This window comes from Melopsittacus undulatus, chromosome 4, assembly GCF_012275295.1.
Source record: "Melopsittacus undulatus isolate bMelUnd1 chromosome 4, bMelUnd1.mat.Z, whole genome shotgun sequence".
Classification (NCBI taxonomy): Eukaryota; Metazoa; Chordata; class Aves; order Psittaciformes; family Psittaculidae; genus Melopsittacus; species Melopsittacus undulatus.
The window spans coordinates 81997006-82023716 of record NC_047530.1 but is presented as its reverse complement, the minus strand read 5'-3'; the positions used below and the strand labels follow the sequence as shown (position 1 = coordinate 82023716).

The window sequence follows — 26711 nt, the reverse complement described above, 5'->3', positions numbered from 1 at the left end:
GGAGAGCATATCAGAAAGTCCCAGCCTTGTGGGCAGTAGTATTTTGTCATGCCGGTTTGGATGCAGGCTCTTTGGAGGAAGTGACAAGGCTCATTAATGTCAGGGATACTGGATCAGGGTGCTCTGGGGCACCCTCCCACTGAGGGCAGGAAAACCATTCAGAGCAGCAGCGCTTGCAGTCTTCAGTGGAGGTTCAGGTCTTCTCCGTGTCAGGCAGTCAGGCCAGAAAGAGGCTCATGTTTGTCCAAAGTTTTGTCAAAATATTATCAGTAAGCAGAAAAATTAACTAAATTAAATATAAAAATCACCTACTTAAAACCTGTAGAAGGAAAAAAAGTGGTCAATATTAATCAGTGTAGTTAATATTAATCAGGGTAGTTGTTAATTAATGTCTTGTTTCTCAAGCCAAACACCATCAAGCTGGTAAACCACTTTTAACCTCACTTCCAGGTAAATTATGTTTAGTTGCCCTTTTATCTGCCATGTTTTGTATACAAATGAGCAGCAGCCCCCAGTGGACTCCATCGAAAGGTTAGGAGCCATGCATAGCATCCGGGATGAACATTCAAGGTCTTCTCTTATACAGACAGAGCATTACAGCAAAGAACACTTGGGTTTGATTAATTGGGACAAGTTTTACTTTGATGGGAGTCCGGAAGGTACAGTGGCAAAAGTGGTTGTTAATCACTATGCCTACAGCTCAGTGCTGTGTACTCCGGCATCGAACTATTGTTATGACATCAAAATGCATCTCTGGGATGGATGATGTGTAATCTGTGTGATGTTTAAAGATACGCAGGAGAAGGTGGGAGAGTAACAAGAGACCAAACCCTCATTTACAGTCTTCTCAGGCTGTGGATTGTCAAAACATCTTGGAAGGATTTTGGCAGCTTTGTCACTTCCCTTAGCTTGGTGCTCAGTTCTTATTTAATTATTAATGCATGTGGCTTGGGGTTGTCTCTGCAGGTGGAAGAAAAGTCTCTGTTGAAAGTGATGGGAATAGACTTGAAATTCTCAGCTACATGGTTGTCTTGTAGGGCCTTTTGGAACAGTACCAAAGGATAAAATGTCATGAAAAGCTGGATCTAAAGTCCACCGAAGTCGGTGAAGTATTTCCATCACTTCAGTTAGCTTCAGGCTAATCCCCAGACAACCTGATGAAGAGAGGAGAGCAGAGAGAGACAGGAGTGATCTCAGCAAGTCACAGCTTCTGTGGAACACATTCCTCGCCTAACAATACCCTACTAATTTCAGATTTGGCTGGTTAATGAGACTTCCTTCTTTCTCCCCTGCTGTGGGGGATTTGCTGGTGCCCTACATCTGCCTCCACAGTGACACAGGCCCCTTCCTGAATGGCAGCCCCCAGCAAAAGCCTACCCCATTCCAGAGACTTCTCCTGCTGTAGTAATGACTCTCGGGTTGTGACTATTAATGACAATTGATGCGAGCAGGAGCAGCACTATATGGATTTACACCAGCTGAAGAGCATGCCTTCCTTCAGTGAGGGAACAGGAAAGGTTTTTGCCAGGAGAAGATGCATCTACCTTCAGAAGTGCCAACAAACTCTTATTAGTGCAGACAGGATCTGGGGAGAGGTTTCTTCCCTGGATGACATTTTTGGCAGTTTCCTATTTTCCCCTTCTGTGAGGAGCATGGCCTTGGACATGTTTTGACCATCAGCTTCTTAAACAGAAATCTCTTTCATTGGGATTGAGGCACTTCAAAAGTTTTCTCATCTGCAGAACATTTTTCCTTTAATTTGGGAAACAAAATTACTGAAGTAATTAAGTTCCCCACTTAGTTTTCCTAAGTGGTTTCTGCACACTTTCCTTTTTATGTTAGTCCCAGCAGAAACGGTGCTGGATTCCAACAAATAAGGCAGAATGAGCTCATTAGATTGGTTTCTGAATTGGGCAATTGATTGTTCAAAAAAAGCAGTTTATGCTTCCAAGGATAATAGAGATGCATCTGTGGCATTTAGCAGCAGTGGATACATGCATCTCACACACAGTAATGGTGGCAATCAAGCAGTAACAGAGGAAGAGCAGACCTCAGGGGAGATTCCCCAAAAAGGAAGATTTATGGCCTATAATTAGTCTTCTCACTTGCCAGTTGAGTTTTTTGGTGGTTTTTTTTGGTTGTATTTTTTGTTTATTTGGTTGGTTTTTTGTTTGTTTTTGTTGTCTTTTTTTTTCCACTGGTGTGGCAAGGAACAAACAATAAAAAAATCCCAACAGGAGAACGCTGCAAAATTTCCTGCTTTCCCCTTATTTTCAAAACAGTATCTTCATTGTGTTTACATCTGTCCTCAGTAAAATATATTGACAGTTTTCCAGTATTCCCTGCCAGTCTGTTACTAATCTCCCTTCTCAAGTGTTCCCAATGACAGAAAGTCACTGTCAACAAAGTTTCTAGAAAGTAGCTGGGATGCTCAGAAGCTCTTACTGGCAGTATGGGATACAGACATTAGGATTAAGTCAGTGCTAATGTGGCACAGACAAACATTGGGCCAGGTGGAATGAACTCCTCTTTTTGGCTGGGGTACAAAAGGCTTCCTTCCTCGCTGTTAGGCACACCTGTAAATTGCTGTGGATTGACTTGAAGGATATGCAAACTTGGTAAAATCTTTAACACTCACTTTCCCTAAAGATATATTTTTGCTTTTAGTTTTGTCAAGAACACAGAAATTTGTGGTTTGGTTCAATCTCAGGGTTTGTTTTTCATATTCTTTAGCTTGCCATAGAAGACAAAGAGCCTTGGACTGTTCCAGTTCTCATACCTGCAGTGCCAAGACTCTTTAGACTTGGTATGAGCTTTGTTTTTCTACTCAAATTTTACTTTATTTTGGTATGAATAATTCTGAAACCCACAGTCCAGTTTCTGACCAGAGACTCCTGGAAATATCCCTTAGGTTTCATAATAATGGATTATTTTATTGGTTTTTTGGAGGTTCTGTATTTTTCTTTCCTTTCCTATGGAGTCAGTCTGGATTTTCTTTTCCTCTGTCCATTTTGAAAGTTGGATGTTCCCCTCATCCTTGAACTTCACTTTTCCATGCAGGTACCAGTCATATCACCTGACAGGTGTCCTGGGTTCAGTGGTAGCAGTCAATTTTTTCCTTCTTAGTAGCTGGTGCAGTGCTGTGTTTTTGACTTTCAGCCTGGGAACAGAGCTGATAACACCTATGTTTTTAGTTGTTGCTAAGTAATGATTACTCTGACCAAGGACTTTCTGAGCCTCAGGCTCTGCCAGGGAGGAGGGGAAGCCAGGAGGAAGCAGAGACAGGACACCTGACCCAAACTAATCAAATAGGTATTCCATAACACACCATGTCATGCCATCTATATAAACTGGGGGTAGTTACCTGGAAGGGTGGGATCACTGCTGGGGTCAGGTTGGATATTGGTTGGCAGGTGGTGAGCAGTTGTATTCTCTCCTCTTGTGGTTTCTCTTATCATTATTATTATTGGTGGTAGCAGTAGTGGGTTTCGATTCTCCACCCCATCCCTCCAGGAGCGGGGGAAAGAAGAGAGGAAGTGAGAGAGAGACTGTGTGGCTGAGTTTAAACCATGACACAGGTAACTTCAGCCCAAGCATTTGCATATTTGATTTATCCCAGTCTACCTGAAATGCTGCTGCTACACTCTCCTCCTGCATCTAATGTCGGGCAGAGAAAGAAAAAAAAAGGTTTGAGCTTCTTTCACCTGTATGCTTAATCTGTGCTTTTAATGGAGTAGAACTTGCTTTCTTTGATTTACAGCAATTTTTCCTTTGAAAGGTATAGATAACATGCAATAACTTGGGTGGTCTTCTCTCAGACTGCTAATTCCTCTTGATTTTAATGAGATTCATAGAGCTTAAGTTTTCTGAAATGATTCAATAAGGGATTTTCTATGTTCACCTCATTTGGGAAAAACAACTGTGGGTGTAAACCATTTTGACCTCTATAGAGCTGAGTTTATTTACACCAGCTGAGGACCTGCCTGAGCCTATGCAAGCCTGACATTGTTCTCTTCCTTTCTCAGCTGTGATTAAAATATCTTCTGTCTTAACCAACCTTGAAGGCCTGATCTGTATTCCATGCCTTAATATGTTGGCTGAGGCTAGTTTAGCATTAGTCTTTTGTCACGCAAGACAGACACAATATTTATTTTAAATTCCGCAAGACTTTTGCTGATTAACGGTATCAGTATTTTCAAATACTGCCAGCAACCATGACCTCATTTGAAAGAGATAGGATATTTGGAAACTAAATGTCAGAAACATCAATAGAGCAGTAAATACAGCTCTGAAAGCAAAGATTAAGAGTTAAAGCCTCAGAAACAGCTACATCTGTCTGCCTCCTCGGAGTGAAAATGATGGCTATCATCTGGTTTATAAATTCATATCATATGAACATATTGGAAAAGTTTACAACTAAAGAGGGGAAGATGTACAAATGAATAGGAGTCAAAAAACCCTAAAGATAGGGGGAAGGATCCACAAATACTTTGCTAAATAGGCTTAGCTGTGGTACTTGATGTTAGCTGGGGAACAAGCCCTTCTACACTGGAGTAAAGGAGTTTCTCCTGTCCAAATGTGTCTTTAAAGTAATGTGGATGAAAACCCTACACAACTGTCTTCTATGCTCATATTTTGACAGAACTTCAGCAGTTTTCTAACTTTGCATCCCTGTTGCTATGTTCTGGGTCAGAAACCATTTCATACTAGGAGCTTTGATACTAAGTGAAGGATCAGAAACCTTGAATCTTGTATGGCACAGACCCAAATGATGGATTGGGACTGCAAGGCGTGAACAGATAAACAGCAATAATAAGGTTAAACAGCAGAAGTATCAAGGTGGGAGAAAGCTGGAACTAGAGGCGTTGATAAAGTGCTGTTCATGGCAGTTTTATAACACCTTTGTGCTATGAGACAGAAAATTACTGCACTTTCTAATAATCAGTGCAGCTCAATTTAAAATGTCTTGTTTAAATAACTATTTTGGGATGGTGCCTGCTGTTTTCTGTATTAGAAAGCTGGTGGGCAAGCCTACTTCTGGGCTTGTGGATGGGTCATATGTGCTGCTTGGGAACCTGAGAAGGCGAAAGACCAGGCTCCGAGCTTTGTGCACAGCAGGAGCAGCAAGTTTTTCCTCAAATGCCTGATCATTTGCTGGGCAATCAGCAAAAACATGCTCAAGGCTGTGAATCCTGACTCTTGAAGCATCCCACACACCACTTAGTTAATTCATTTACCTTGAAGCTTTCTCAGTCCCAAGTCCTCTCTGCTCTTGGCAGTACCACACACTTCCCAGATGATAATATTATATCCTTCACCTTTTATTCACTCCTGATTCACCCTGAATCTTCTCCCTTCAGATTTAAGGAGTGACTGGTTGGGGAGTTCAGAGCTGATTCCAGAAGGGGCTGCATGGGCAGTGGATGGCAAAATGGGGACTGGGTGGGCATGAGCCGTGCATCAAGAAACTATGCCCACCAAAGGGTTATGGCTGGCTGGGAAAAGGAGGTACTGAAGGATTTATAAATGTCACCTGGACTCCTGGAACTCCCTTGTCAATGTCCAGCCCTAGCTGCTGCTTCTGGGTTACAAGCAGCTGATACAGCTGATGGGAGTTGTGCTGAATGACAGACAGGAGGCACATGGCCCTTAGTGTTCTCTGTATTTGAGAGGGAAGGTAAAGAACTGGAATGGGATTTCTTTTACTGGTGAAATAACTGCTGAGAGGGACTCAAAGGAGCTTAAAAGTCTGGGTCTGAGAGGCACTTAGCTTCTGACTCATTGCTGGGATAACCTCCAGAAAGACCCTCTAAGGGAAACTCCAAATTTTGCAAAGTAAATGCCAGGGAAGGAAGCAGCCAGTTCAGGATAACCCGAAGTGCTAAATTAGTTCCTTGAAGAAGACAAACCACACCAGCATTGCCTCCCTTCTGCAGGTGCCTGGGGGAGATGTGCACCTGATGTTGATAGAGACAGAGCTCAATCTCTCCCTTGCTCAATGGCCCCATGTGTTGCCAACTTCAGGGCTTATCCCACATGTCCTGCAGACAATGTTTCTTTAAATTTCACGTATTTTTTAACCCTTTCTCCAGTGTTGAGGGAGATCAGGGGAAAACACACTGCCGCCCAGTTTAGGAGCAAAGGAATGTTGCTCCAGGCTTTTGGACCATGTTCTAACTTCCACTTGGGATACTAAAAGGGGAAGCAGAGTTTGCAGAAGGTACTCTGATGTCTGTGACTGTAAGAACAGAAGTCCCTGGTCTGGCAGAGATCCAGTGTGGATTAATACAACTGCAATCCTAATTTTATTACCTAGCTTTCATGAAACACCTGCAACACAGATACAGTGCTCAAAGGGCCTTCCTGCAGTCATTTCTCCTTCTTCCACTTATATTTCTAGGACTGGATGAAATTCAGCTGTTTGTATCTTTTCATGCCAGCCAAAAGATGCTTTCCTTAGCAGAACAGCCACAAAAGTATATCCATGAGGAACACGGATATGAATGTGATTAACTTTTTTCGAAAAAAAAAAAAAAAAACAAAAAACCAAACCCCATTAAAGAAAACAACCCTTCTTGCTATTTTCCTGTTACATGCAGAGGGCTATTTGGAAAGGCACATCATAGTGAAGTTTTCATCTGGACTTCCAGGGATAAAGAAAATATAGCCTAAAGACATGATTACCTAGTCCAGTGAGCATGGGAGGATGCTAAAATACACTTTACTCTTTCATTTTCTGGTGTCACCCATCTCCAGATGAGGCAACTTTGTGAACCTCTTAAGTGGTGTTTGTTCTAGAGCCTTTTCCTTTGCACAACAGCTTGTTTGATTTGTCATGGATCTCATATAGCATGTGAGTTTCTGTCTTCTGATGTACCATGCAAAGGCTGTCTTTCGGTCTGTATGCCAAGTTTTTCTGTAAAAGGCAAGGCCCCATCCTTCCCACTACTCTTATTTATGGGGTTTTTTTTTTGCTGTTTGACTGGCCAGGAGCAACCACATGCTGACATGCAAAAGAGAGATCATGAAAGTGCACATGATGGAGATTGTATACCCCAAAGTAGTGGGCATTGTTCCTCTCATTGTTGCCTTGTTTGAGCCTTAACAGCATATTGCAGTGACAAAAATTGTCACTGTCAGTGTATGTGTGGCCATTGTTAGTGTAAATTTACACCCAAGCCCATACAACAGGATTACATCACTATCAGAGAAGTGGTCCCTTGCCACAGAAATGGGTTTTGTAAGTGTGCTATAGAAGATACTGGAGAAAGAAGAGTGGACTTGTAAGATACATTAACCACCAAAGTGCGTATTATTAGAACAGTTTTTATGGGAGTTAAGTAATGTTGAGAGAGCTGGACTAAGCAAAAATGAATAAAAAAAGGCTGAATAATTAGCCTGAGCAAATCCACATAGCTCCCCACATGTCAACAGAGCAATATTGATTTATACCAGCTGCAGACATGACCTAGGTCACAGCTTTCTGCTTCATCTCCCATGCTGGGTGATACTTGGAGGCCTTTCACTGAAGTCTCATCACCCAACATCCCCTCACTACGCTGGGCCCCACATGTTTACTGGAGACTGTGCATTTTATCCCTGCATCCTCAGTGCGCTGCATCTGCCCCACAGGGTCACAGCATGTCGCACTGGAGCAGGTCACCACTGACATGCCAGCCTGTAATTGGAAGTGGCACTGCATGTCCAGGAGCAGCAAAAGGAAAACATTGAAAAAGTGGCTTTTTTTCCCCACATTTCCTAGCCCAAAAGGTGGAAAATCCGAGTGCCCCAGAGCAAGGTGGTCACAGCAGCCCTTGGCAAAGAGGGATGCTTGTCTCCATTCTTCTGCCCTCTCCATGCCAGATTGCACTGGGAGGAGGAGTCAAAAAGGCCTCTAAAGCAAATAACATGGGAGTAGGGGACTTCCCCACTCAGAACCTTGAAATTCTGGAGTATAAACACAGAAGAAATGACAAGCTTTCTTTCTCTGCTTGTCTATCCCTTAACTGCAGGCAGATCCATTTATAGTGTGCAGCTATTCCAGGCTGATAGAAATAGCTAGATTCTCAGAGACAGGGTATTTCCCTTCCCTCCAGCATTGCTTTAGGAGTCTGTCCCTGCTTGTTAATGGAGAAATTTTATAGCCCTACAAGTTGAGTCAACAGTCTTTACCCATATGTGGAAAAAAAGCCCCTTGTTCTTTTAGCCCTGGGATCGTCATGTCTCAGTCCTGAACAATTTGGATTAGCTGTTACTCGTGCAAATAGTACCACTTAAGTTAATTTGATCTTATTTCCACCCAGAAAAGAGTTTGAGGGCCTCAGAAGTGTGTTGAGAGCTTTCCACCCCCACTGAGCTTCTTGCATCTCTACTCTAAAATCAAAGCATCTCCTTTGAAATGCTTTGAGCAGTCCTGGGGAGAAGGACTTGGGGGTGTTGATCAATGAGAACATGAAGATGAGCCAGCTCCAGTGTGCACTCGCAGCCCAGAAAGCCAACCGTATCCTGGGCTGCATCGAAAGAATCGTGACCAGCAGGTCAAAGGAGGTGATCCTGCCCCTCTACTCTGCTCTCGTGAAACCTCACTTGGAGTATTGTGTGCAGTTCTGGTGTCCTCAACATAAAAAGAACATGGAACTGTTGGAACAAGTCCAGAGGAGGGCCACGAGGATGATCAGGGGACTGGAGCACCTCCCATATGAAGACAGGCTGAGAAAGTTGGGGCTGTTCAGCCTGGAGAAGGCTGTGTGGAGACCTCATAGCAGCCTTCCAGTATCTGAAGGGGGCCTACAGGGATGCTGGGGAAGGACTCTTCATTGGGAACTGTAGTGACAGGACAAGGGGTAACGGGTTAAAACTTAAACAGGGGAAGTTTAGATTGGATATGAGGAAGAAATTCTTTACTGTAAGGGTGGTGAGGCATTGGAATGGGTTGCCCAATGAACTTGTGAATGCTCCACCCCTGGCAGTGTTCAAAGCCAGGTTGGATAGAACCTTGGGTGATATGGTTTAGTGTGAGGTGTCCCTGCAGGTGGGTTGGAACTAGAAGATCTTAAGGTCCTTTCCAACCCTAACTAATTCTAACTTTCCAACCCTAACTACCCTATGAAATCAGAGCAACTGCACAACTGCAATGGCAGAGCCCCAGTCCTTGCCAACTACCATGGCAAAAATCTTCCAGAAATTCCTTTCCAGATGTCAATTAGGAGTAAAACCATCAAGATCCAGTTTGATTTTTGCATGTGCTGTGTGTTTCTCCTGTCTTAACTTCAGCAAGGACATTATCATCCCTTTACAGGTGTGCTACTTGGCTGGTGCAGTAGCTCTTCCAAAACCTGGCAGTGGGCTGTCTGTCCCAGGTGGAGCTAACTGTATTAAGGAAAACTTTTCTTTCTTGAACCCTGTCTGAACAAATTTAAGGCAAAAACACGGGAAGGCTCAAGGACCTCAGCTGGCTCCTTGTGTCCCAGCACAGGTTAAGACTGGAGATACTATGAGAGAGCTAGCAGAATAACTAACATGGTAAGAATGCAGAGGTTTTTCAGGAGCATGGTAGTTTCTTTGCTTTCAGAAAACTTTAAACCAAAAGGAGGTACCTTCCTAGAAAACAAGCTGTAGTTTCAGAATGATGCAGAAACTCCTGGGTGAGCTTTTCTACCCTGCATCATGCAGAAGGTCAGATGAGATTTTTATAATGGTCCTGCTGGTCTTAACATCTGTGAAAGTTTGCTGCAGCTCCTTTGAACAGCTAGTCAGCTTAGTAGGAGATTATTTTTTTTTCCTGTTGCATGTTATCATAACAGATCAGACTAATTGTATATTTATCTGGAATTACAGTTATGAAGCTGCTCTGATAAGGCAGTAATTCATATCTTGAGTGATTTATGGCTCGAGCCTGAAAGCCCTCTGAATCCTTCAGTGGGATTTCCTAAAGCTACAAGGTCATTGCAGAGCTGTGCTCTGTCATGCTGCTGATACCCTGATGGTGTGGAACCAGCACCTTCACTGTGCTGCTTATCTGTTAGTATCCATGCAAAACATCACAAAGTGGACCCAGAATAAATTCAATTTGTGTGCTACTTTCTCATTGATATGGTATACTTATTTAACAACTTTCAAAGTCCCCTTCTGCTTTCCCCTGTTGTGGCACTCAGATGACTTGAGAGGAGTTTCAGGTGGCAATTCCCCTCCACTCTGAAACTTGTATTGTTGAAATTTATTTAGTTTCAACAAAGGAGAGTAATGAGCTCTAATAGTCCCTGTGAAGTAGTTTTAACCTAGAATTCAAAAGACAAAGACTGCTGTTGAATAGCAATGTTTATTTAGCACTTTAAATCTTTCTCCATTTGGATGTGTCTTTCCTTTTGAATTGGAGGCACAAGTTCCTCTATTTGTCTGCAAAACGATTTTTTTTAATCTCACACTGAATCCCCAGAAAATCCTCACATATTCTTGCAAATCTCAGTGATATTAAGGCGTTAGCCCCCCTTCCTCCCCGTTTAGACCTTTGAAGGCTGGTATGACTAGAATGATTCTGGAGTTATACCTCAGAGTCTGAATAAAAAATGAAGGGAAGCATTTTGCAATACTGCAGCCAGTACAATAACTAATTACTTATAGATTTTAGGTCACATTTGAAAAAGACAAATACCGAAATAAGTGGATAATCATTTGGAGCTACCATTAACAGTTTGCTTAAATACTTTGGGTTAAATTCAGTTTTGCATCATGGCACAGCAGCTGCCTGCATTGATCCATGCTCCAGCTTCGTGCCTGTGCCAATGAGAGCCAAACCAGCCCTTCTGCTGAGGTCAGAAATACTTGTGGCTTGGGCTGTGTGCTGCACTAGATGGTTGCTTGGGCCTTTGCTGGACCATGCTGGTGGGAAGACAGTTAACCAAGCAAAACATGACTAGTTCTGACACCAAGTGAAACAGAAAAAACATATCTGAGCCTTTTGAGGCCTGATGCGGCTTCCAGCATGATGTTTAGCAGAAAAAACTAAGAGATGTGTTGGCAGATTTGTGGTGATATGATCTCACTCTGCAAACAGAAGACTGTAGAAAAGTTAAAATACAATTAGTGATCCATATATTACATTATGAGTTTAATCTTTAGATATAGCCAGCATGCATATTAAAATGTTTACCTGTTTGTAATGTGACCAGAGAATCATTCCTTTATTACATGATTTAATGTGATGCCTTTAATGTACTTTAAAGAACAACATCCCTCAGAGAGATATACTTGTTAGCTGTGAGCCAAATTAAATTGCCTTACTTACATTTGCAACTGGAATCATTAAGAATTTTGCTAAGGTGACATGTGCTATGGATTCAGAATAAACTTAAGGCTTTGTTAACCTGGAGAACTGGCTATTTGCTCTTCTGCATCTGTGTGCCTTCCATTGCATGTGACTTTTGTTGAGGCTATGAAAATTGCATTCAGCCTCTCATCAAACTCTGCTGGCAACCTGCAGCCTTCTCCTCTGTGTCATTTTTCTGTGGTTTGACATTAATGTCAACATGGAGACATGGTAATTATTAGATAAATACTCCTTATTTATTAACACATATTCTCAGCAGGATCCTTCATGATTTAAAGCTCCAATGCTGGGAAATCTGCACCCTGCTGCAGAGTTGAGCTTTTCAATGCCCCTGTTCATGGAACAGGTGTTGGCTGAGATCAAGTGTCTCTTCACTACAGGGCTGGAAAACCATCAGCCTGGGTGCCTGCCTGTGCATTGGGTTGGGAAGGGTGGCACATGTCTCCTCCCTTCCTAAAGATGCTGGTAAATGCTTCCAGCCACAGCACATATCTTCCAGTCTCTGCCTGCTTCCCATTCATTCACTGTTGACAGAAACCCCTGTTTTCTCCCCAGAAGGAGGGAAGTCCCACCTTGGTGCCAAACAGCCTCTCATCTTCTTGGAAAAGCAGGGACAATGGTGTCAGATATGTTGGAAGCAATGTTTTAGGGCTCTAGAGAAGATCTGTGTCCTCATGGGTCTTGTAACTTACCTCAGAATACAAGTGAGTCAGCAAGATGGGAAGACAAAGTACCCAAACTCCCCCATTTCTCCCCACCTCAAATCTCTTCAGATCATGAGGAGTGGTCAGGGACAGGGATGGGAACATCTGAAAATAACATTCCTAGGGGAAAGTATTCCTTTTTAATTAATTGTATCCCTTTTATCCATGACAGTGTAATTGCATTTTGCTTAACTAAGTCTTTTTAATTGGTGCTGGAAGTGGATGATAAGCAAAGCAGTACAATTCCTTATTAGTTATTATAGACAGCTATTTTAGGGCAGTGTAGGGCTCTTAGTTGTGAGACTTAAAAGCTAGGGCCAAATAGCACTGAGCTGGGTATGTGGGGAGGGAGGTGGTGTGGGCATGTAAGCCAGACTCTAGGTCACAGACCCATTTTTATAGATTCCAGAGGCATTTTTGGTTGCTCACTGGCTATTGTGTAGGAACTTGTGGCACTCTTCCTGATGCCATGGACCTTCGCTGGACTGCACAAATGGACATGTGGGGCATGAGTGCCCCACAAACCTACCACCTTGGAGTCCCATTTCTGGGTTTCAGGCTCCAAGTGCTGCTGCTGTGACTTGTGTCCACCTCTCACAGCATCAAGGCTGGGGTGAGCTGAGCAGCTGTGCCTCCTCTGTCTCTACAAGGGGACAACTCTGACATGCTGGTTTAATTTGGGGTTCTGCCTTAAAAATACTGTTTCTGACTGTTAAGAGTGGAGAAGAAAGCCTGTACAACTGCCCAGACTGCCCAGCAGTTTCTCACAAACCATCAGGCACAAGAGACTGAACAACAAAGGTATTTTCACTCTTATTTTTCCAAATCCCATTCTGAGAGGACTGGATGACCACAGCTGGAGCTACTGAAGACTGAGAAACCACTACAATCTGCCTCACTCTCTTAGACTGAGCTCCCTGCTTTCGGGTTTTAGGTCTTGCTGCGTGTGCCATCAGTCTGTTGAGCAAAACAAACCACGCTTTTGTCCCTCCCTGTGACACAGGTGGAACGTAACAGGCACCCGTTGGAAACATCATCGGGACTCTCCCCCTGCGATGCGCAGGAGCCACGGTTCCCCAGGGTAGAAAGCATCAGGAAAAAGGGATGTGCTGTTTGAACTGCCGCCTTCCCAGCTGGGCAGGGGCAGCCTCCCATCCCATCTCGGCCGGGGGGACTGTGGGACTCCCGGCACGTCGCCCGCTGAGCGGGTGGCGGCCCTTGAGCTCCCCTTAGTGTCGGGAAGGAGCATTTTTAATAAATACACATCGTGCGCGATCTCCATGGGGAGACCCCGGTAATTCAGCACTGCTCAGTTACTGGGAAGGAACCCGGGGCTCACCGCGCCGGTGGCACACTGTTGGGGTATGTCCAGTCGTTGCCCTTGCTGGGAAACCTTCATTTGATACAAGAATTGACATGAAGATAATTTGGATCCAGCTGTGCCCATGCCAGCTTTATCCAGTGGCTCTAAAAAAAATCTGGGGTTTTGTTTTGTTTTTGGAATTACATAAAAGCTTTTCTTATCCCTACCAAAACACAACACACCTGTGAGTATGACAATTTACATCAGGTGAGAAGCTGCCATGATGTCTGTGATTTGAATTAAAAACGTGAATTTCAGTGTGAACTTATGAATCTGCTAAAGCTGGACTTCCACTATTTATTCTGGCACCTGGATTACTGGTTCTCATGGGAAGCAAGTCTACAGCTTAACAGTCTCACAGTTCCATGACTACTTCAGCTCATCTGCCTCTTAGGGGACCTGGGAAGAATTTCTTCCTGCTTTGGTGACATTAGTGACTTCTTTCTGGTTTCACTCTAGTATGGACAGAAGAGGATCAGATGTAATTTTGCTGTCACCACCAGCATCTTTTGCTCTTTATACACAGCTGGGCAGTGCTTCTCCAAGGGGATCCATCAGGGCTTACACAGTCAGGGAGTATGAAATCAGAGGCACCATGACTTGGCCACAGTGGTCCCCTCCAGGGGATGCTATTTCTTGCATATGGCACACCCTGTACTGGGTTCAGTTCTCTTGCTGCTCAGACATGGTCTGCTTTAACAGGCAGAAATGTCTGTGTTTCTTATTCTGTGTGAGCTTTGTGCCCACAGCTCTTCTCCCATCTGGCTGGACGGACTTCCAGCTCAGGACCAGGCATACAGAGCTGTTTTATGATAGCAATGTTTGTTTTCAATCCAAGATCTGGCTTTGCCAGCATGCTAATATTAACACAGGTCCTGGTCCTGAGGCCTCTGTTTCCTTTCCCAGGCCAGAATGCACTGTACTGGTGCAGACAGTTCTGTAATGGTTCCTGCTTCTGGTTGAATGGAGTGGGCTATGGCAATGCTGCCAGGCATGTTTTGGCCTGTTCCCCTCTAGCAGTGGCATTCCCTGCCCCTGCAGCCATTGCCCCACTGTGTGCCTTCCTGAGCCACCTTGAGCGCTTCCCCAGGGCTGTGCTGCAACAAAGTTATGGTGCTACTGAGCTTAAACACAGGCACTCCCTCCATTGCCAACATCCTGCTTCCTCCTTTAGTCCCTGCAACATGCATGACATGTGTACTTGGCACTGAGCTCTTCAGTGTTGGCATGGGCTCTCCCAGACAGCCAGGAAATCCCTCTGGCTCCAGAGTGCAGATTTTTGCAACAGCACTGTAAGGTGAAGAAGTGGTGGGGGACTAGGTTAAGCATATAATGATCTGCTTTATGGACTCACTGCTGGACAGTAATTTGGGTTGAAACTGTTCCTGCTGCACTTAGGGGCAGACAGGCTGGTCTATGGTGTCCTTTGCCCTGGGCATATAGATATAACCCCTATGTCTTGAACTGAATCCTGGCATAATTGCTATTTTCTGGATGCCCATTCTCCAAAAAGGAGATTTATGGGAATTTAAGTCCAGCCAAAGGGTCATAATTTGGAACATTATGACATTCCCTTCAGTGGAAGTTTTGTCTGATGAAAAAATCAAATATCTCAACATTTACTCTAAAAAATGGCAATGAACGTCCCCTATTAGGGAGGAATGTGAGAAAATGGGAGTGTTAGCACCACATGCTGATGTATCAAGACAACCTTGTAAATCCTTATCTCCTAATAGTGCAAACATTTTATTTACACACTGACATACAAAGAAAGATGAAGGAAACCCATGCAGGCTCAGCACTGTCTGTGGGAGCCCTGCAGAAAGCTGTGTTACCCGAAGCACTGGTACTCAGCATACATTAGTGCTGTTAGGGCTTCCTATCAGAACAGAAAGCTTTTGCCTCTTCTTGTTCAGATAAGCCACTGTTTTCATGCTTCCACCAGCTAAGAAGTACCAGGACTATCAGGGTTTGTGGCAAGTACTCCTTGCCTTCTCTAAACCAGAGCCAGGAACCAAATGTACACAAGGAGGTTGTTGCAAAGTGCCCTGCTACATGTACAGAGGCTACTTGTCACCTCCCGAATGCCCTGTGCTGGTGGAAAAGGGTAAGACTCAAGAAAAAAAATCCTTAAGAAAGAGAAGCCCCTCAGTTATTATCTCAGACACATATAACACTTTCAGGTAAGGTAGAAGCCCACAGTTTGGGGTCCATATTTTCACTCTAGAAGTTTAATTAGTTGATACTTTCTCATTATAACTTTATTCATTGTTCTTTTGCTTTGCTGAAGCATCTAATTTCTAAAGGTGTGAAATGCTTAGCTTTATGCACCAAATAAGGTAAAGAGCATTGCTTCTGGGGACAGGTTAGGAAACACTGACAGATGAGTCAGGGACTTGGCCAAGGTCAAAATCAAGGTCTGTGCTAAACCAGGATAGTATGGCACTTAGATCCCAAGCACTTATTTTTGTACTTTAAGCTGTGATCAGCATAGTTTCTGGAGAACATTTCTATTTGCATGCCAGAAAGATCATCTGATGATTTCTGAGCATCTGCTTTCTTGGATGATTGCACTTCACTGGGGGGTTTAGGCTTAGATTCACAACTGTACTGTGATGAAGATGAACTAGCCAGCTCAGCTGCAGTAACTACCTGTTTCTGCACACTGATCCTGTTCTCTCCTACTGCACTAAGCTGAAGTGGACCACTTCTCCTTCTCTGTGGACTCAGAGGTCACATACATGGGAGCTACTGCAGATGAGCTGCTGTCAGGTAACTGGAAAAGCTGTGAACTGACTCACGTGCCAGGGCACTGGTTGTTTTGTGACAGCTGGAATGTTTCAGGTTACCCATGGGTCTTGAAACCAATATCAATTTATGGAAAATTCAACTTTCTCTGTCAATATTACTATGACCTGGTAAAGAGACCATAAGCACAGACTGATGAAATTGGGCTCACATTATGAAGCATAGACACATAGAGAGCAGAGGCAGGCAGCGGCTCCCAGGGCAGCCTCTCTGTCCCATCAAATGCACTCCAGCCCAGCGTCCTCATTGTGCGAGCAGTTGTTCACACCCCAGTTTGGTTTTTCACAGTCCAAAATTGAATATTCATGCCCTCTGCAATTCACGTCATCAAGCCAAATTTGTCCAGAGCCTGTGGAAGATGAATTAAACAAACAAACAAACAAACAAACTGTTGGACTAAAGAAAGAATATGTTGTTTTTTTTTCTAGAGAGACCCCTGTGGACAGCAGGTGTAGGTTGGGTTGCACAACTGACTTGTTGGAAATCAAGCCTTTGGGCACAATTCAAGCAGCAACGGACATGCAGCTCCCCCACCCCAAGGGAAATGAGCTGCCCCTTTCAGGAGATCTTTGCTCTCCTGCTGCTCATGTAGAGGACCTTGTTATGGTGCTTTCTGTGTGTGCGTAACCTCCCATGCCAAGCCTGGGGAGGTGAAAAGCTGGTGTGGACTCACCTGCTGTGGCTGTGAAGGCATCTATTGCAACACTGTATCCCAACATTCGGCAGACCACAGTGGCATCTTTGGTGCTCCAGCCATCGTCACATATTGTTCCCCATGACCCTTCGTGCAAGATTTCCACACGGCCTCTCTTGCCCCCTCCCGCAATTCGTACAAGAGAACTCAAGCTGCCTGACAGTTCAGAGGAGAAGAAAATAACTCTACTGGTCATATAGGCATGAAGAAAAAAGCATACTGAAAGACAGAAGCAATGACTGCCCAAACTGGATGGATGTTCCCATCTCCATGGCTGTAGCTAGGGCAGGACAACAAGTTAATGGTAACTCAAATCCAGACAACTCAAAGCTCTCTCCTGGGTCTGGAGACACCAGGCTACAGTTCAGAGCTTGGAACCCCTTGGTTCTGGTAGACATGCTGCAGGTTAACCAGTGTGCACAGGGGGCAAGTTGGTTCTGATTTCAGATAGCTTCAATGTCAGAGGGCAAGTAGAGGAGAAATGAAAGTCCAGTACCTTCTCCTTTTTCACCTTTGCTCCCTTTTGTTCCTGGTGAGCCTGTTCCAAATTAAAAACAAAACAAAACAAATATTTGACAGCTGTTCGGGGAAAAATTCAGTTATTAACTTTTCCTCAATAATTGTGTAAGTCAGAGATATAAGGGCTCTGTCCCCTTGTAGAATGCACCCCCTGAAGTGACTAAGTGAATGTAAAAGGAACATGCCAAGAAAACTAGTATACCATACAGCAAAGTCTTACTAACATGACTCAAGAAAAAGACCACTTGCAAAATCCCATCCACTCACTCATGGGACGTATATATTATTTCCACCATGACCTGGAAGATTACATCTCTGATAGCCTTTGGACTTTCCAGAAGTAAGCATGGTATCTCCTGGAGTACTTGCAGGAGGATCTACATCATTGGATTTCCTCTCCAGGTACTGGCACTGGGTAGCAGAAAGCCACTCCCAACAGTCCTCCACATTTCTGTGCATCATCCTGGTCTTGAGAGCAGGAGTGTTTGAAAAAGACCCAATGAGCTCTTCCCCCAGAAGCTACCTCCACAAAGCACACCTTGCTGTCTCCTTCTGGGGACCAGGAGATGACACCCATGTAGAGGGGAATTCCTAGCCTGTAGTCACCCCAGTTACACTTTTACCCTCCTCCAGAGGCAAAGCTCCACAAAAGGAGTGCATGGAGGACCCTCACATAGGCTCTAGTTTATTTTATGTTTGAGGACTCTTGTACTGTTCTATGTGAGCAATTAAAAGAAAAACCATCTGTAACACTGGCTGCTTCACATGGTCTATTGCAACTACTGTTTGGTGATTTTTATTACTATATTATGGTCTTATGGTTTTTGGAAGCATTCTGTGATCAGAAGGGAGGGGGTAATGGTGGGGAGTAGCTGCAGTGTTGGCCCTTTTGAACTATTTTTGTGTCCTACAATTAACAAGGCATAGTTAAATAGCACTGGTGTTTCCAATTCAGTGTTCCTGACTGCCATGGGATTTATCCCAGCAGTGTGGTATGCTGCAGGATGTCTCTGTACCAAGTAAAGAGGAGGATGGCTTGTTCCAGTTTTCTGTGAGATAAGGGTTTTGAGAAAATCGAATATATCTGTTTACTTGCACATCTGCCTGATCTGTCTGCCGAGCTCCTCCAAATGAGCTTTGTTAACATGGTTGTGTCAGTCTGTGATGTGCAGTCCCAAACCTGAATGCACCATCAGCTCCACAGACCCCATGGCAAACAGACTTACCAGGGAATCCATGTTCTCCCTTGGCTCCTTTTACTCCCTGTTCTCCTTTTGGACCCTGATTGCCATGGTCACCCTTGCTTCCTTTTTGACCAGTCAGGCCTAGGCTGCCTGGGTAGAAAGCAAATAAGTCATTGCCTTTGTCCCCTCCCAAGGAAGGCCCATGACAAGCATTTCACATTGATGCAGAGAAGTGAAATGTGACATTTGAAATGCTTTGCATCATCATACTAAGTCATACTGTCAAACAAGGGTTTACCTGGTAGGCCCTGGTCTCCCTTTGTTCCTTTTTGCCCTGGAAGACCTAAGATCATCAAAACAAACAAAAATATTATAAGATAGATATTTTTACATTTATAAAAGTGTACTCAAATTAGTATTTATAATGGATTTCAACTCATCTAGTTCAGCTGTCCACACCATATGCATCGATTTCTTAAGTGGGTGTCTTATTTCCCACTATACCCAGTGCAGACCTCATCAATCAAGAAGATATAGGCAATGGAGAATTGTCTTCTCCTGAAATCAATCAACTTCTGGTCATTTATTTCATATCCTAAACTCCACTGATGGGATAGAGACTATTCCTCCAGGTGGGTCTTCAATTACTATATAGAGAGTCTAGACATGTACATTTAAGTGCATCAGACCTATGTAAGCACATAATGCTGGGCCAGGTGACTCCCATCCCTATCATTCAGGTATCAATGAAAGTAGAAGGGTGCAGCACTTGGACCTTTGTCACCTCCCGATAGAGATAAGAGGTTGTGTACGCTACATAAATTCAGGGTTAAAATGGTCGATTCAAGAGAAATACACGGGAACAGGCTTGTGCTGCAAAATGTCACCCTATCATTTGGATGCCTGAGACAGAGAGGTCATGGAAGGTCAAAGAATAGGCCTGTGTTATGTGCTCTAAGTTGGCCTCCGAAGATATCTCTGTCTGCAATGCTACAGAGGAGCCCAGGCCAAATGCTTGCTGTCTTCATATGCTCAATAACCCATCAGCTGTACAGGCAGTACAATTTGTCTTTCATTCCAGGGTAGGGAGGTTGTTGTTTGGTTCATCTTAAACTGCTGCTTTGTGCGTTTTCTATTTACACAAAAATGTAGGCAACATCACCTCCTTCTCCATCTTACAGAAACAACCCCTCCAGTGAACATTTAATGCCTTAGCAGAGGCCCAGGCCCAATATGGCATCCTGGGATGTGTTGGGGCTCCAAGAACTCTGGACTCAACAAATCTCGTTGCTGTTGCAGACCCCTTCCAGTGTCTGCATGATGCATGTTGTCAACCCCAAACATCCTTTATTGTCCTTTACCTGGTACTCCTTTGTCACCCTTTTCACCTCTGAGTCCTTGAATGCCTGGTATTCCTGAAATTAAAAGCAAATCAGTAAGGGTGAAGCCATTACACAAAGTAGGACCTGAGTAGTTGCTCAGTGAGTTATAGGTTTGGGTAGTGCTGTACCTGGACTACCACTGGGCCCCAGGTCCCCCTTCTCCCCTTTCTGACCAGGTCTGCCTTCGATTCCAGGAATTCCCTGAGGTCCCTGTGGTCCGGTTACGCCTTGAGGTTGAGCAAAAGCAGCACATATGAAATGTGACACAACGTATGGCAGTGAAAAAAAGAAAGTTAAATCACCAGCCCCTGCACTATGCAGATTGAGTTGACCCTATGAAGGCAAAACAGTCACTGGGTCTCTCAGAATTGCAATCCTTCCCTTGCAGCACTAATCTTAGTGGTGCAGTGAGTGCTGGTATGGAGTGAAAGGCTGTCCTAGCAGACTGTCAGCCTTGAAAGGCACAAGTGCTGTCCTAAAAGAGCAGCCACTTTCTGTCCTTGTGCATGCACACATGTCAAAGAAGACATGACCCCCCATGGTACAGGACGCTTCTTTCCCACTCACTCTCCTGCACAGTAAGCAGGGTCCAAATGAGACAGCTAAGGCTGTGAAATGATTTTACGCAACACTGGAATGTTTTTTTAATCTAATCATCATCTTTTACCCATGTTGGGATCTAGCCTTGTCATGAAGCATCATCTAAAAAAAGACCAGTATCATATTTCTAGAGGAAACTACATGTTCTGTACTGCTTACCTGCCTCTCCTTTCTGCCCAGGATGTCCAGGCTCCCCCGTGCTACCTGTAACAACATCCTAGCATCAGTGCTAAGGAGGCTTAGCCACACACTTTAGGTAGAGCAGCCCTGCACCATGCATATGTGCTGTGTCCTCTGCACTTACCTTTGAAACCTGGCAGTCCTGGGACTCCCTGCTCTCCTTGAGGACCCATTGGTCCATGGGGCCCAGGGTCCCCCTTCCTGCCCGTTTCACCTTTCTGTCCTTGAGGACCTATTGAACAGCACAGCACATGTGTATAAAAATTCTTTTTTTAAAAAAAGCAAAATCAAATGAAACAAACTTATTTATTGATCTCTGCAGCCAGTGGAGCACCACCGTGTAGCTGCAATAAGTAGCAGAGTTTGGCCTCAAACCTGCATTTACAATTGAGTGGCATTCACTTAAAGCTCCAGGGCTGGATGGCGCCTCAATAGTCTGCCTAAGCCACCTCCAGCTCCACCACACTGTCTGGCCAGATGTTTGTCTGACCTGTTGTTAAAGACTTGCAGTGGTGTCATGACACTTACCCAGTCTACTCCTCAAACTATCTCTATCACTAGAATGTTTTCTTCTCTATATGTCTGTTATTGCAGTCTGAACCCTTCCTTTCTCCTAGCCACAATGGAAATGGAGGACAGTGTGTTCCACTGCTATGCTTCAAGGGAGCTGCCACATCTTCCCTTAGCCTTCTCTTCTCTGAACCGCTGGTCACCATGGTCTCAAAGAACTGAATTAGTTGAAAATGCCTTATTTAAAGACTGGCATCTTCACCTTTCTGCTCCAGAATGATCCCACAGTCCTTGCCTTTCAGTAATCCTACTTTCACTTTTCTCTTCTGGAACGAATTGTGCTAGTAAGTGCACTGGACCATGTGTGATCTGATGGAAGATCTGAGGAAGCTCTAACCCGCCTGTCCAACTGTCCTTCATGGTCTGCATCACACACATCTACTTTCTTTTGCTATCCTGCTTTCAGATGAAGCCCATGTGAGACCACTGAACAACAGTATTCAGAACATGCCCACTAATGCATGTTATAGAGGAGAAACACTATGCTTAACTCTTCTACTTAAGGTGTATAAAGGTCAGGCTTATATATAAGATATAAAGCTCTCAGAAATAGGTTTTATTCTATTGGAAACATCTCTGCTTTAATGTGGAATAGGCTTACAATTGAATACTTGTGGCTTTCATTGAACAAATGTCACTCTACAAGGAGACTTCCATGGTACAGAGTCAACAATTTTCATGCTCCCTTTCCCCAGCCCTCCTCTGGGAGCTTTGCTGAAGTTTGATATGAAATGAAGTCCCTTCAGATCAGGTTCCTGTGTCCTGCTCCCTCATTGAGCAGGGCTGCCTGTATTTTATAAAATACCTACCTATGACGCCTTTTCCTGGTGTTTTAAGTAGAATGAATTTAAACAGGAGAATCTTAAAAATGTTGAGTTAGTAAAGAAGTCTTACCTGCAAGACCCATCTCTCCTTTCTCTCCTCCCACTCCTGGTTCACCACGTGGGCCAGGAGTACCAGCATCTCCTTTGCTCCCCTTCTCACCCGGCAGTCCACGTAAGCCTGTGAGGACAACACCACTTTTTTAACGCTTCATCAGGTGTTGTATCTAGTGAATGTCAGCAGCAGGACGTGTGGCTCAGCTGTGGCCGTGAGCCAAACTCTGCTCTCTGTTTGCTTGAGAGTGACACTGGTAGCAGTAGAGAACTGGCCCACCATAACCTGTACACATTGACTTCTAGAATAAGATTTTTTGAGTTAAGTTTTGCTTTTATCCACATTCATTAGTTTTACATATGCTTATTTCTTTCAACTCCAATGACGTTCCCATTGCCTTACACCTTGACTGAAGACAAGATTGCCCATAAAATCATCCATAAAGCCCCTTTATATTCATCCAAAGAAGTAACTCACGTGCCAGAAAAACCTTACCTTGGAATCCTTGTTCTCCCTTTATCCCTGGTAGTCCCCGTAGCCCTGAGAAGTAAAATACATACATCAGCTGACACACATCATCTGTTCACAGTAATGGCTAAGGAAAAGAGATTAATTTTTTAATCATCACTTGTGCACACTGCTGCAGTCACCACTGAGGCCAATCTTCAGCTGGCAGGGACTAGAGCAACCTCTTGAATAAAGACCATGGATCTTGGTTAAGTGCATGGCTGGGCAGTGGCCAGCTGTCCTCCAGCCAAGCCCAGCTCACGGGGACCTTTGGGGAGATCTTTCCTGAAAATGCACAGAACTATTTGGGTTCTGATATATAGTAATGGTGCTTGGCAGGAGGTGCTGGTTCAGTGTTGTAAGTACAGCCAGAAAAATATGAAAACATGATTTTTAAAAATTTTATTAGTTTAGGGTTTTTTTCTTTGGAAAACCTCATCAGTGTAGCCAAGAACTAGGGATGGATGAGATACAGACCTAACCTAGCAAGGACTGCATCTTAGATCATCATCACTGGATCATTAGGTCATTATCATTGGATCACAGAAACTATTTCCTAGTCCAATCTCTGCTCAAAGTGGAGCCAACATTAGATTAGCACATACAGCATCCTCACAGTCTGAAGATATTTGTCTCCTGCAGTGAGTGTAGTTCTACCCAAAACTCCCAGGTGCCCATGGCAGCAGTTTGTGTGTGGTTGTGCAGGGGAGCACTCATGGCCAGCTCATTCCTGAGTCTGTGTGGTCATTTCCTCTGCAACAGTGTGGGCAAGCTTGCAAAATCTGCCACTGTTACACACACTGTTTAACTGTGGCCCTGCAGAGCAGGGATTAGGGAGGTCTCCTTGACTTGTCCTGGAGTGAGCTGAACAGCAGGACTTGGTATGTCTGGAGCAAAATACCCAGCTATCCTCTGGCTGTAGCAGTTACATAACCCCCTCACAGGTCCTCTCTTGTCTCACATGGAGATTTGAGATGATTACTGCAGATAACTCTTGAGCTTTTCTGGTGGGATAGCAGTGAGGAGACAGAGCCAGAGTTGTTCCTCTGTGGTGGCCACCAACCTCTGTGGCAGCACTTGGGCAAGCTCGACTCCTGGGGAATCACTGAAAAGGTGCAACAGGTTTCCTTATGGCCAGGGCACTGGGTGTCTGTGCATTGGACAGGGTATGGGTCTAGAGACTGAAAGCCCAGACACCCACTTCAGGTCTCCTAGGAGGAAAAAAGAGACTGAGGAAAAGTTGCTTATGGCTCATTTACCAACATACCTGGTGGACCAGGATATCCTTGCCGTCCAGGAGGCCCTGAAATGAATATTAAATGGATCTCTTTCAGTAGTCGTCACTCAGTGTGGAACATATCAGTATGGGGTTGATAGGCTTGACGTCTGGGCTGAGGACTCTACCCTTTCAGAGGGCACCCAGAGCCCAGGTCTACAAGTTTCAGGAGGGAAGGGCAGCCCAACACTGCATGTGCAGCTGCAGCAGGATCCAGGGGAGCTGCACAAGTCTGTGCTCCAGCTTCCCCACATGTGTCCAGATCCCCACCCAAGGCATCTGAAGCCAGTGTCCAGCCCTGGGCACTGGGACATCACCAACTGACAAGAGGACCAAATCTTACCCCAGTTGCTTGTTCATCTGAACTAGGTTTTTAGCCAAGCTTTTCCAGTAGTGCAGAAGAACCAGCTTTCTCCACTATACAACCAGCATGGAGAAATACCTGCAACCAGGGTGATGTTGTTCATCATCATCATCAGGTTTGCATTGTTGCTTTTAATTATAGTGATTTCCTCTTCCATGCTTCTCCTCCAGTCTTCTCCTTCATGTCCCATGGGCTTCTCTCTAGAGTTTCTCTCCAAAAGCAGTTTGCTGGGAAAGGAGCTTTCCACAATCTCTTCTATAGAGGAGGTATTTCGTTCTTGAAATTTCAGTATCTCTCTCTGCATCTTAAAAACTGAGGAAACAAAAGGCCTATGAGGTGAATATTTCCTGCCCGATCTGTTTGGGAAGTGCCTGTTCAGCACAGCAGCTCCTTGGCACCCTTGAAAGATAAATACCACCACTGTTTGACCTGGGGAGGTGATTCTCATGTGCCAGTGTTTGTTGCAGACAGGAGTGCAGCCAGGAGTGCTTTTGCAAATGCAAAGCACATATATGGAATGGGGGAATGGTTTCCTGCAGTGGCTGCTTTAACTTGCTGTGAAGAGGAGCAACCATGCTCCCTTACAGGTTTCCTATCTGTGTGCTCATCCCCAGTTGCCCATGTCCAGAAAAGCCGTCTTTTGATGTCAAGTTTGCAGTAAGGTTAGAGCCTTACCTTTGTATGCCAGCAGCCCCTGGCTGGCTGTCAGCAGCAGCAGGTAAATGACGAGGACTGCCCAGGCACAGCATGTAGATGGCTTTCTTTGGATTCGAGGCTCTAAAACCCAACAGAAGTAGTCTAGACATCATCTCACATAACTCCTGCTACTAATTCCATTCTCTTCCAGCTATTTAAGGCCTGGCCACGATAAATTAGCCCTGCTTTCCAGTGAGAGGGAGCAGCAAGGTCCCTCTGCAAGGCTGCCATGCCCTGCAGACAAGGCAGGCTGCCTTCCTCACACCCAGGCTTTGCACTTGGCCATCTTTTCCTTAGCCAATTTAACCAGCTCACTTCTATCATGACTCAACCCAGCCTATAACAGTATGCTGTAGCTCTCCCATTTCTGCACCAATAAACTCTCTGTTTCCATTGCTTTTTTATATCCCATGGTGTCATTCAAAGAGGGTTGAATGCCCTCTCCATCAAGAGCGACACATACATGCAATTGCAGCTGCGAATCATGTATGCATTGGAACAAATGAAAAATCAATAATAAATTGAACTGCAGAACAAATGAAAACAAGTTGCAACATTTTAAACCAATTGTCACCAGCAAGTGTAAAAGAAATAAACCGCTTTGATGAATTTGGGGTTTTAGGGAGAAAAAAAATCAGAAATATTTATACCTACTTCAAACATTAACTGAGTTGCCTTTAATTGAGTTTTTTCAAAGTAATGTAGTTGGGATTTTAAAGTCTTGGTTTTGAATGAGTACAATGGTTTAATTAGTTTTACAATAGAATGATTTAGTCAGCAATTAAATATTTATATTCAGCTAAAAATTCATACACTTACATTTTTCTATTTGATCTGTCGATTTCAGTATCTCAACTATTAAGACATGAAAGTTTTATTCAGTGAAATTAGGCATTTTTTAAAACAGGAAAAGAACTAATTTTTTGTGATTCTCAGCATCAGCTTTTGGCTAGAACGGACATTTTCATATGCTTCATTTTAAATGGGAGTTAATTTATTAGCAAAATCATTATTAAAGCAATTTAATAGGCAGTACAAATATAGTATTTAATTTTTGTGTACTGCTTTTTAATGGACAAGATAAAATCCATATCAATCCATTTAATAAAAAGAATCCTTACCACTTATCTGAAAGGTTGTGGTAGCAGCTGAAGCAAACCCAATCTTGTCTGAAATGCTGAGAGTGTTCATATCACTCGAATTTCCATCTTCCCCGTATCTGTCTTTAATTTTCATTACTAACTCTTGTGGCTAACCTAAAACCTTGTCAGATTATGGACAATAAAGAGCTGAAGGGACTTCCTATCTGCCTCCTGATTTGATGTGCTTTCTGATATGCTTTTCCTATCTACTCAGTTTTTATAAACTTGTGACAACAGTGATGTGGTAATTTGAACAGTTCCTCAAAAAATCCCACAGCTAAGATATTCAGCTGATTTTGTGCGCTCACTTGGGGACACCCTGTCCATGGAACCTTGGGTAGCATACTGCAAGACATTCAGCCCTGAGTTATTCAACATCTGTGCAGTTTGCTGGAGTTGGGCATGGAGCTGTCATTTTGCTTCTAACACAAATAAACCTCCATATGTAGCCAAGAAGATCCCAGGCTCAGTATTAGCTTGGAGATCCATCCCCTGGGAATGGAGGTATAGCACTGCATGT

The 26711-nt window shown here is 44.0% G+C and overlaps 1 protein-coding gene across 1 annotated transcript; it reads right to left on the bottom strand.

Moving 5' to 3' along the window:
• Nucleotides 1-15118: 15118 nt before the first annotated feature.
• On the bottom strand, nt 15119-26379 carry MARCO (macrophage receptor with collagenous structure). Its single transcript, XM_031053466.2, has 15 exons — nt 26171-26379; nt 25029-25130; nt 24432-24665; nt 23981-24016; nt 22702-22746; nt 22225-22332; nt 20885-20992; nt 20740-20784; nt 20109-20207; nt 19960-20013; nt 18897-18941; nt 18641-18748; nt 17392-17433; nt 16875-17051; nt 15119-16550 (listed from the first exon to the last, which is right to left on the bottom strand). The coding sequence occupies exons 1-15, from the start codon at nt 26283-26285 to the stop codon at nt 16420-16422; spliced, it is 1449 nt and encodes a 482-aa protein (XP_030909326.1). The 5' UTR covers nt 26286-26379; the 3' UTR covers nt 15119-16419.
• Between the last annotated feature and the right edge of the window lie 332 nt (nt 26380-26711).

Coding starts and splice junctions, on each gene's coding strand:
- MARCO (XM_031053466.2), bottom strand. CDS start 26,285: ATGAAAATTAAAGACAGATACGGGGAAGATGGAAATTCGAGTGATATG. Junction 22,333..22,701: donor GGGAGAACAAGGATTCCAAG/GTAAGGTTTTTC, acceptor TTGTCCTCACAG/GCTTACGTGGACTGCCGGGT. Junction 17,052..17,391: donor CAAAGGTGAAAAAGGAGAAG/GTACTGGACTTT, acceptor CTGAACTGTCAG/GCAGCTTGAGTTCTCTTGTA.